The 11,869-nt window shown below is 46.0% G+C and overlaps 1 protein-coding gene across 9 annotated transcripts in view; it reads right to left on the minus strand.

The window, feature by feature from the left end:
• The window catches only part of Skil (SKI like proto-oncogene), a 29,736-nt gene extending 18,046 nt beyond the window's left edge, over window positions 1-11,690 (minus strand). For 5 of the 9 annotated variants that reach the window (XR_012908133.1, XR_012908132.1, XR_012908131.1 and 2 more), the window contains exons 1-2: window positions 10,427-10,580; window positions 7,113-8,854 (exon numbers count right to left, since the gene is read on the minus strand). Coding sequence is in view for 6 of the 9 variants with exons in the window: in XM_075951082.1 (XP_075807197.1) it covers window positions 7,113-8,201 (1,089 nt within the window). In the remaining 3 variants the exon portion in view is untranslated. Of the gene's footprint in view, window positions 1-7,108; window positions 8,855-10,426; window positions 10,581-11,446; window positions 11,576-11,644 lie in introns of those variants that run through there. The other 4 variants (XM_075951083.1, XM_075951080.1, XM_075951079.1 and 1 more) reach the window with 3 other exon arrangements.
• Between the last annotated feature and the right edge of the window lie 179 nt (window positions 11,691-11,869).

Raw genomic sequence — 11,869 nt, forward strand, 5'->3', positions numbered from 1 at the left:
TACCATTTGTAACCTGGGGACTGAACTCAAGTTTGATGGCAAATGCCCCTACACACTATCATCTTGCTGCCCCCTTCCCCAAAAATCTTTTAAAAGCAGGGTTGTTTTAAATGCTACAAGTATGCGAGGTGGTGGTGGCGCACGCCTTTAATCCCAGCTCGGGAGGCAGAGGCAGGTGGATCTTGGTAAGTCCGAGGCCAGCCTGGTCTACAAGAGCTAGTTCCAGGACAGGTTCCAAAGCTACAAAGAAACCTTGTCTCGAAAAAAAAAAAAACCAAAAAAGTCTTAATGGAATGCTTATATAAAGAATAAAATAGAATGCGCATTATTATGTAATACATTCAACATCAATTGTCAGCAACCTTCCAAGGACACTAGATAACCTAGACACTATTGCTTAAGAAATGCCTCCTTTGGTATGGTATCCCTGGCACTGGGTCTTCAGCTCATATATAACAAAGATATTCAAGTGGTCAATAAAGGATTTCAGAAGTATACAAAGCACCTCCTACCCAATAGCTGCCAACAACTTCTACTGAAAGAAACCCAATCCCTCAAATGGTATCCAGTTTCCTCGGTGTGCCCAGCATGCTGTGAATGAGCGTGTCAACAATTGAAAGAAACATGTGTTATGAGATAGCAAACAGCTTACTTAGGAGCTTTTCAGGCTTACGTTTATGCCTCACTTGACTGAGAATTAACCCAATGCAAAACTGAAGCACTATGATCTAAGCACCTGTATTAACTTATCGAGGGCTGATCCCCTGGATCATAGGGAGTCACATCAGTGCCTGCTGCTCACACTGAAGTTAACTTCCCACACACCTGACAAAGCCCGGTTGGAAAGCAAAAGCTGCACTTCTTATAATAAATATATTGTCGTTGTCTTACACTTCATGTGAAGTTGGTAGCATAGTTGTCCCTTTGCAACCTGAACTGATAAAACTCTTGTCAAGGAATTAACAAAGAAATTAAGAAAAAAATGTTATGCTGTAACTATTGCTATAAACTTGACAAACATCAATGTGCTGGATCCCCCGCCCCAGGTGCTTGGGATCCAATCCCAGAGCCCTGTTCACACCAGCCAAGCCTCCAGCCACTGAGTCACATCCTCAGACAGTTAAGCAGACAAGAGTTCTAGTTTGTTCTCTGTCACTGTGACAAAACACTGAGGGAAAACAACTTGGGGATGAAAGAACCATTTATGTAACTTTCACTTCCAAGTCACAGTCCACCACTGAGGGAACTCAGGACAGCTCAGGCAGGAATCGAGGCAGCAGAAAAAATGAAGCAGGAAAGTTGGCCTGTTCATCTTCCCTGCTTCTACAAGCCAGAAACATCTGCCCAGGGGGTGGCCCTCCCACATCAATTAGCAATAAAGAAACTGTCCCGAAGACAAGCCACAGGCCAATCTGATTGAGATAATCCCAATTCAGACTCCTTCAGATAACCCTGGCAGCTGAAGTCAACTAGGGAAAGCAGCAATCTCAATGCCATAACTGTATTTTCACTGAAATATCTGTCAAAATGTTTAACATGTATAAACCTAAGGCTTTCTGCTTGTATGGGTGGGTACCAGAAGGGCAAAAGGGTAATGGATCCTCTGCAATTGCCTATAAATCACCACCTGTGGGTAATCAAACCTAAGTTCTCTGCAAGAGCGGTAAATGGTCTAACCACTGAACCAGATCTCCAGATGCAAAATAATTCTTTAAGATTTCAGAGGGGGCATCTTTTTCCATGCTTCAACTTTTAATTTCACTGACTCTATATCTCAATTTCTTTTAAAATTATTTATGTGCATTGATGCTTTGCCTGTATGTATGTCTGTGTGAAGGTGTCAGATTCTCTGTAACTGGAGTTACAGTTGTGAGCTTCCATGTGGGTGCTGAGAATTGAACCCGTGTCTTCTGAAAGAGCAGCCATTGCTTTTAAGCACTGAGTCATCTCTCCAGCCCCTAAAATTGTTTTCTTTTAGGCAGCATATAATTGTGCTATTTTTAGCCAATCTAGTAAATCTGGCCATTAATGGGAGTGTTTAGATCATTTACATTTGCTATTATTATCACTGCATTCCGTCTACCCTCTTATTATTAGTACTCCATTTGTCCCCCTGTGCTTTTAAAATTAAAAATAAAAGTAAGGCTTTATTTTTCTATCTTAGTTGGAAACACATGCATTTAAAAAATATGGTCTGATTTGGGCCTTCAAATATTGTTCACTACCAATACAAAAAGAAAAATGGCCTTACTGTGTATAATATCCTCAATTTTCTATTTTATTCTATCTTGTGTTGGCTTTTTGTAAAATACTAATGACCTACTAAAATGATTTCATGCTCCTTCCTTCTGATCTTCTCAACCTGGTTATGAAGAGGGTTAAAAATGCCAAGACACTGACTGTGTGTGGTGAACTAATCCTTTCCAGCAGGCTGGAATGGCACTGGCACACCACAAGGTTCTTGGGAGAACTGACAAAGCCGCTCCCTAGGCATTTCCTGCAGGGCTGACTTCTCTCATGGAGCCTCACAGGAGAAAAAGGTACAGAGGAAAAGTTGTAGTGAAAAGGAACTCAAGATAAAAAGAACCAATATCTAACTTTTCTTAAATCGTGTCTCTTAAAAAATGCTAACAATTCCATTTTAAAATAAAAAATTAATACCTCCTATTTTTTCATTAAAACATGGCAGTACTATTCCCAAAGCATTCTAAAACTTTACAATAAAATCAAGGAACTCCTACTACTAAAAGATTAAACTGAAAACTCAACCACTATAAACTCCCTATCAAGAGTCACTGCCAAAGCCGGGCGGTGATGGCACACGCCTTTAATCCCAGCACCCGGGAGGCAGAGGCAGGCGGATCTCTGGGAGTTTGAGGCCAGCCTGGTCTACAAAGGGAGTTCCAGGACAGGCTCCAAAGCTACAGAGAAACCGTGTCTCGAAAAACCAGAAAAAAAAGTCACTACCAAAGAAAATGGTGTACCAAACTTTGACCCAATCCAAACAAGTCTGTACTGGGCTCCATTATCCAAAACCTCAAAGTGATCAACTATCCTAGGAATGGGCATCATCTCCAAGGGAACCAATCGACATGCCTGTTTCATGTTTGGTAAGTGAAGATGTGTAGGAGGAATCCTCATGTATACATTAGTATTTCAGTAATCATTCAATACCATCTGCTATCTCTATACAAAAGGCTTTCACATTCATTCTCTCATTTGACAAGCTACACCAAGTTGTAGATATAAACTATATACATTTTAAAAGGGTAAGCCATTATTTTTTAAAAAAAAAAAAAATCCTGCTGGATGCTTTTAATCCCAGCACTCAGGAGGCAGAGGCAGGAAGATCTGAGTTTGAGGCCAGCCTGATCTACAGAGCAAGTTCCAGGACAGTCAGGGTTACACAGAGAAACCCTGTCTTGGGAAGAAAAAAAATTCCTTGGGCTAGGGAGGTTTACTACTTCAGTGGTAGAACACATGCCTAGCAAGGGCAAAGCCTTGGGTTCGACCTCAGAACTACAAAAAAATATAATACCAAATATCAAAATAATGTATTTGTGTACTTCCATCATTAGGGGTATAACAAAAAACACGTTTCTCCTCTGCAAGAGAGGAGAAATGTGTTCCAGTAATCACTACAGAAACAAAAATGCCAAATTACAGGGAGTGAAACGGTTCATGTTTTCTCGGGGAGGGGTGTGCTGAAGCTCAACCCAGGGCTAACACAAGCTACCCATTTTCTCTACTATCCAGGAGAAGATACTTTTATGTTGCTTACCTTTAGGAAATCTGTCTGCATCACAGATAACCTAAAAACCAGTACTCCCTTTGTATATAGTAAAACTATCCTATCATACTAGAGTAGATGAGTCTAACTTAGAAATCTTAATTTTAATAAACTTCAAGGGCATATACAACCTTTTAAAAATATATATGAGTGTTTGTTTGAATATTAATTATATGCCTGTTGCCTTCAACGGCCAGGAGAGGGCTTTATTTAGACCCCCTGGGACTGGAGTTACACATGGCTGTAAGCTGCCATGTGGGTGCTGAGAACCAAAGCTTCATTCTCAGTAAGAGCAACTAACGCTCTTCTCTCTCCAGCCTGGCATATACCAATTTTTAACTAGTGAATTAGAGATGACCAGTGAAGATTCACCTAAAATTCTGTGGTAAGCTAACTAAAAATGACCTCTTCCTATGTGCTTGAAATAGTCGTGAGCATCATCCCTCAGGTGTATCTGCCAATGATGTACTTACTTACTTAGCCTTGCTCTGAAAGCAGAGACTCGATCTGATTCTTATCTGTCTGAATACCAACTTAAGGCGAAAAAGAATTAGGAAAACAGTATTTTTGCATATTAGTTATGCATTCTAAAACACAACAACCACTTTTTAAAATAAAAAGCACATCAAAAAAAAAACCTACTATCAATCTGGAAATACCCATTCTACAGTGCAAGCCAAGCATATCTAAACTTATACGCATTATTTTTCTTTTGAGACAAGGTCCTTCAATCTCCCTACATTGAAAGGATGACCCTCCTTCCACTTCCCAATACAAAACCCGCAGGTGCCACTCCTCCCCCACAGCTTACACAATGCTGGGGATCAAACCCAGAACTTTGTGCAGGTTAGGTAAGTAACTAAACTATGTATGTATCCAGACCCATCATGCGTATCTCTGACAACCTAAGAAAGTTCCAGAATGTTTTAGTTTCTACAAAGAATAAGCTTATAGTTCTAGGATAAACTCAGTGCTCTAAGAACACTTACCCCACTCATTCCTAGAATCTAACTATAGCTAACTATGCAAATTAAATATTAGCTATGCAAATAAACAACTTGTTGGTCATTACTAATGTAATTTCTGTTATTTAGAATAAGTTCCTACATTTCCAACAAGTGTCTATTTTCAGATTTCTTTTTATTCTAATCCAAAACCAATACTTTGACTACATAAATCATATCAAATTACATTGGTCACACTAAATATAATTTCCTTCATATAGAAGCTTAAAATATCCAGCACAGTCTTTGAGCTAAACAAGACTGATTTGCCGTTTTAAAATGAGTTTCCTCATCAATTTGGTTTGTCTGACAACCAACAACTAAAATTCCCTGAATACACAAACACACTGTCCAACCCGACTATCTTCCCATGTAAGTACTAGCTCCTCCTACCAGGCACCAGTTAGATACACACCAGATACAAAAGACAAAAGTCCAAGTCACTTCCCTCACAGATCCTTAAAACCTACCTCTCCATGTTTAGAGGAGATTTTAAAACTGCAGTAATTACATTTTTAAAACTGCTTAAGCACTGTTAAATACAAACCCTAATTTTTTTTCTAAAAGGTTTGATGAAATTTTCTTAAATTCCCCTAACTTCCTTCACATAAAACTGCAAACATGGCACAAAAAACCTACAGCAAACTCTGAGAAAAACAAAACAAAAAACTAAAATATGGAAGACTCTCATCCCTTCCCAAAATCAAATAAAAAATGTAACTATATTACTATATCCCAAGTGAAGGACAGTTTCAATTATTTCAGTAAATTTATCTTTTCAAAAGAAACTCAGCCATGTTTCTCGACGGGTTTTCACCCAAGCACAGAACAGGTATTCTAAGAACACTTGTCAGGAGTAAGGGCCAGGGCAAGAGTCCCTGGCAGTAACAGGGCCAGTCAGACATGGAAGGGTAGTGGCCCTAATTAGCTAGGGCAAGAAAGAAGTATCAAAAGAAACATCCTTCATTTTCTAATACAGCCCTCTGAGCAGGAACTCCGGCACCGCACAGGCAGGGCCAGAGCAAGTTTCACACTCTGAAGTAATGGCATCAGGTCAATCCTGCTTTCGCCAGTTAGCACTGCACCTGAATAAAACTTATCTGGTGGCCGCTGGCGAGGAGTCTCAGTGCAAACTTTTGGAACCGCAGTTGAGTAAGGAAGGAAGGAAAGGTCTAAAGTTAATTCTCTCCATGTTGAGCTTCAGCAGCAAACTACTGCCTTAAAAAGACACTGAAATTCAAGAGCTCAAGCACAGAACACCCAATATTAAATTATAATGTAAGCCTACCTAACTCTGCTGTGAACAACCTTGAGATTTAATAAACTTTCCTCCGTAAATAGAAAGTGATACTTCAAAGGAGAAAATTAGTGGAAAACTTAAAATGTGATCAATCTTGTCTTTTTGTGTTCTTAAAATGTGATCAATCTTGTCCTAAGAATTTATTAAATAAAATTATACATGAAATACAGCTCCAGAGTAACTCTCAATACATTTTAAACAGTGCTAGGTATATTACATACTAATTTTAAACCAAGTAGAAAAATATATAAAATAACCACATCAAGGTTTAACACTTCAAACCTCGTCTTTCATTCAGGCATAAGATAATTAGTTATCTTAGCCTAGCAGATAGCGCTGTAGAAAAAGTTTAAGATCACTTCCCCAATAGCTTGTTATAGCAATAGTTTGTTAATCTGAAATAACCTTTATTCTGCTCCTGTGTCACAACTTTTCAAAAGCATTCCTTTCTTTTGTATTAAAAACAAAATCCTGAGCCCAGCAGTGGTGGCGCATGCCTTTAATCCCAGCACTCTCTGTGAGTTCGAAGCCAGTCTGATCTATAGAGTTCCAGGACAGCCAGAAATCCTGTCTGGAAAAAGCAAAAAACCTAAATCCTGGTTACTCGTACCAAATTACTCAAATATCTTAATTTGACTTGAGTACAGACCAATCCTCACCAAACCAGTTCTAGCCAGCTGTACCATTTGTGTGAATGAAGACAACACAACACCTAAGTGCAAGAGTCCTTGGTGACAGGTGCAGTCAATTTGTAGAATGTGTGAAAGATTGGCCAAGAGAAACCACAACACCTCCAGGCTGAGAAGTCGTTTGAAACTCAGAGGCTCATTCTCTTACCTGTAAAATGGGAAAGATCCCAGTTCTCTCAGATGAGATTATACAGGAAAAAACATTTCGGGTCAAAACTTCACAAACATGAGTTAAGTCGAAGCACAGCTTCATAATACAATGCTATAGACACAGAACTAAGAAACCATTACCACTATTCAAAAATCGCTACTTAAAAAAAGAAACTTGCCTTTGATTGGGTTCTCTTTCCATTTCTCATGCTAAACTTCTCTTTCATTTCTTCTAAAATTATCTTCAGTTTTTTTTCTTCGGGTGTTCCTAGATATTTTTGGTTCACATGAAGGTAACAGTGCCACTTGGCTGACTCGAAGCCCCAGTGGCAAGTTCTCTTGTCAGGTGACCGGTGAGAATGCATGACAAATGTCTGGGGTGCGAACATTCCACAGCACTCCAGACACTGGATACAGGGAGCATCAGGCTGAACATAGAACTGGGGTGCAAAGAGACCCTGACATTTGCCCAAGCATTCATGTTCTACTTCAAAGGCACTGCCAGCTTCCTTTAACTGGGCCAAAGAGTTTTTAGCAGGAAGTATGCTACCATTTTGAGGAAAGGTCCTCGGCCGCAGTAAGGCGTTGCAGAGTCTTTGCGCATCAGTCAACGTGATCAGCCCACAGGATGGGGCATTGAAGGGAAGGATTCCTAGGACTTTTAAGATGTGAAGCTGGTCTGAAGTACAACGAGAACAATATATGTAGAGCTCATCACACACTGTGTTTATTTGCTGGAGTGAAAATTCCCGGAGAACAGAATTTAAGACTTGGGGCAAACAGAGTCTCTTTTCTCCTCCAACTTGAAAACAAGAAATAGACTCCCCTTCCAAAACAGTCTGAGTGAGCTCTGTGGAGCTATCAGAAGGGATGAGAAGAGGGCCAGGAAGAACCTGAGGAGATGGAAGAGGCAGGAACACAGTCGGAGACATGCTTTCTTGGGAATAGCGAGCGGAAAATGCTGCTGGTCCACCCAAAGAGCTCTGACTACTCAAATGGAACTGTGCTAGTGTGTGTTTCAGACTGGGGTTTAAATTTAAAGTTTCAGGCATGGAAGTACAGTTTCGCTTGGCAAGCTCTCCATCGGTCTCCACCGATGCATCTCCATAGTCATCCAAATGCTCCTTCTTCACCTTGGTTAGCGCTTTTCCGTTGGCATGAATGTCTGTCATCATTTTTTTCACGGGAGGGCTGCCATCATCCTCCATTCTGTTCAGTTTTTTATTTGAACCCTGAACTAAGGAGAAACTGGACTGTAGGTTTTCCATGACTACACTGGTGTTTTAAATAATTAAGTCTGCAATTGGCATGTTGTATACAGTTGCTAATTTGAAAAGAAAAGGATAACGTATACAAAAATTATGAACTCCCTAGAAAATGTTTAGTTTCCAAAGATGAATTTCTTGCTCAATAAATTTGTGCAAATTGGTTTCGGTTTAGTTATACCTTAGGGTAACAGAAAATACTACAAAATTTGATTTGCTTCTAATAAACCATAAGCAGACTTCTGAGAAAAATCTTGTTTTCTTGATTTCTTCAGATATTTGTGTTAAAATGAGGCTAATTTCTCAATTCAATTTGCCTGAAGTTCGGTGTAATGGCTGCACTTGGTGGCTCTGTCTTCGAAGGGAAGCATGTGGCAAAGCTCTGCCATTACTATATCCTAAAACTACACCCAAACATGAGTTACAATGATGCAATGGATTTCATTTTTGCCAAGGGCACCAAAAAAGAAGTGGGGGGGGGAGATAACTTCACTGAAAATGGTGGTCCGCTGCTCTGTGGTAAAGTCTAAACCTCTACACCAGTAACAGCCTGACTCCACCTGAACTTCTACAATTAAAAAATATATATATACTTAAAAAAAAAAACCCTGCCCGGTTATCTTCAAGGATTACAGTTCACTCTTCGTTTAATTGACCTAGAAGAGGAGAAAAGGGTGGGGAAGAGTTACAATTGAATTCGCTCCAGAGGCCAAAGGGTCAATTTAAAACCAGTTTCTTAATCTTAAACTCAGTTCACTTTACCAAAGGTAACACTCGAGTGACATTTTTCCACCTAACACCAGTCATCTAAAAGAAACTTCATTTAAGTAGGAAGCAGCCCAGAAGGGGGATAATAGCAGCATTAAATACTATCCCTCCAAACGAGGAAGAGTACACATTTAGAATACAATAAACAAAACTCAGTACCAGAGGCTTCCCAACTATGTCATTTTAATTAAAAAGTAATCTTTTATCTCATTTTTTAAAGCCTGTATTTTCAGCTCTCATAAAGAACCAGATACTTGTTAATATGCCTACCATATGTAACTAAGTTAGTCTCAAGTGGATTAATTCATCTAGTCAATATAAACTACCTTTCTGAAATGATGGGGGGAAAATTAAGCTTTCCCTTTAAAAGGTTACCGAATTTGCTTAATAGAAGCCAAAAGCTGTTAAGACTCCATGCCTGGAAATCTCCATCCTTGAGCAAGACTAATCCGGGACAAAAAAGCACAAGGCAGACAGACCTCACAAAGAATGCAAATGGAGGCAGAGTGGGGGGAAAAAAAAAGAGTCTTCCTCCACTTCCCTCCGGGGAGAAAGACCCAATAGCAGCCGATAAACGAAAACCTTGCCTTTCTAAACTCCCAGCAATTTATGTTAACACAAACCCAAAGGGTTACCGCCGAAAGCCACCTAGCCGCCGTGCCGTGACTTTCGCCACTACAGGGACACCTCAGCCCAAGGCGAGCCAAGGAAAAGGGCAGGAGGCATGACCTAGCCCAGGGGCGCCCCCAGAGCCGTGCGCCCACGCAGACACCCACCCATCTTCGACAGAAGGAGGAAGGACAGAAAAGCAGGGGACTCCGGACGTCTGGTGAGGTGAGAGGGGGCAGAGGGAAGTAGAGGGAGGAGTCCTCCCAACCCCCACCCGAGACTGGGATCACCCCAAGTGCCCTCCCCACATCGCCCCACCGCGGGGGCCGCCGATGGAAATCCCCCACGCAGCCCGTCCGCGGGAAGTTCTCCGGGGTTACCTCGGCGCCCTGGGGCTGCGCCACCCCCCACACCTACCCCGAGCCGTGGCACCCAGGGGGGCGCGGGCAGGTTGGGCGCCAAGCCCGGAAGCCCGCAAGCTCGCGTCGCCGGACGCTCAGAGCTGGAGCCAGCCCGGGGCATCCCCGCCGAGCGCAGACGGCAGGGGGATGGCGGCGATGACCGGCGTCCAGGTCTCCCAGGTCCCGACCGCTCGGGTCAAGTGCAGCGCCATCCCCTGCCAGCCGACCCGTCCAGGGATCCGCGAGGCCTGTACCCCCCGTGGGACCCCCGCCGCGCGCCCCGTGCCCACGACCCCGCCCGGGACCCCACGCATCCCGGACCCTCCACTCCGGCCCTCCGCGACCCGGGAAGCTCCACGGGTTCTGTGGCCTCCCCATCACCCCCGCCGCCACCTCAGCGTCCCCAAAAGCCGCACGCCCCTCACGTCCCCTCGCGACCTGCGGCCGCACCTGTGCCCGCCGTCGCCGCCGCTCGCCGCCTTCGCTGTGCCGGCGCCGCTCCGAACCCCACACACATCGCTACACACAGCCTCTGACGTCACCCGGCCCTCGGCCCGCCCACGTCACTGCGGAGACACGGCTTCCCGCAGACGCCGCCGCCGTCTCCGGCCGCCCGGGGGACAGCGAGGGCGGCGGGCGGAGGAGGGGAGGGAACGAAGCCAGCGGCGCCGCGCGGCCCCGCGCCAGCCAGTCCCTCGGGCGCGCGCGCCGTCTGGCCTATTGTGGCTCCTCGCGGGCTGCGCGCTCACGTCTCTCCGCCCCCCCCTCCCGGGGCGCGCGCCTGGCGCCTCCGCCGCGCACGCGCGTGCGCCTGCTCTCCCCCGCCCCCTCCCCCGCGCGTGCCCCGCGCTGCTGGCCCGGCGCGCCGTCTGGGCGGCTGGCGCACGGCGCTGTCTGCGGTGCCCGGCGCAGACAGGATGTTCCCTCGGCCCCACCCCCGCCGCCCTCCTTCCTTCCTCGAGTCGCCCAGCCGGCTGTCTGGGGCCGCCCCCGCCACGCCCGCCGCCGTGTGGAGACGGGCCAGACCCGGGGGCGCCCTGGCCGCTGGGCCGCCGTGCGGCGGGCGGGGGGGAGGGGGCAGGGCGCGGCAGGCTGCACTGTGCGCGACCCTGGCAGCTGGCGGCGCCCGGGGTCAGGCTCGGCCACCCTCCCAACCCCCGCTCCGGGCCGCAGCTGGCCGCCCGGCCCCGCCCCGGAGGTGGCCCGCGGGCGGCTCCCCGCCGCGACCCCTGGGGTGAGCCGGCCTCGCAGACGCCCCCGCCCGGAGCCGGCGACCCCCGCGCCACCCCCTCCCCCCGGCCTGGCGCGCAGACGTCGCGGGGCCCTTCGCCCCCGTGGGGCCTCCCGCGGCGGCCGCCCTGCCAGCTGCCGGCGCTGAGCCCCGCCTGGTCGCGCTGGGGTGGCCTCGCCCGGTCGCCTGGCGGCCGCCATCCCCTAAAACACCGCCGTTTCCGCACCGCCCAGACAGACCTGACTGCCCCAGCTGTTCTCGCCCTCCACAGTGACCCGTTCTAATTCACTGAGCGCGTCGATTGGGGTTTTCAGGTTTTTCTTTTTCTTTTCCAGAGACGGTAGGAGGAGAACGATAAACCACTTTGGAGGTTTCGGCTGCCACCTCGGGCGGGCGGGCGGCAGGGGGTGGGTGGGGGGACTTCCTAGCCAACGTACCCAGGGTAGTCTGTTCGAATATTCGACTCTGTGGAGCTGGGCCGTCACATTTCGAAACACCAAGAAATCCCCTTTTCTCCACCCCACCGCAGGACCAGGAACTGAAATAGCGCAGCGAGTAGCACTGCGCAGACTTAGGGAACTCAAGCTTCGGCGGCCGCGCTCTTCCCCCAAACCCCCCCCTTTTTTCTTTTTTTTTTTTCCCGTCCAGTTTTTTATTTTTAC

This window comes from Microtus pennsylvanicus, chromosome 16, assembly GCF_037038515.1.
Source record: "Microtus pennsylvanicus isolate mMicPen1 chromosome 16, mMicPen1.hap1, whole genome shotgun sequence".
NCBI lineage: Eukaryota > Metazoa > Chordata > Mammalia > Rodentia > Cricetidae > Microtus > Microtus pennsylvanicus.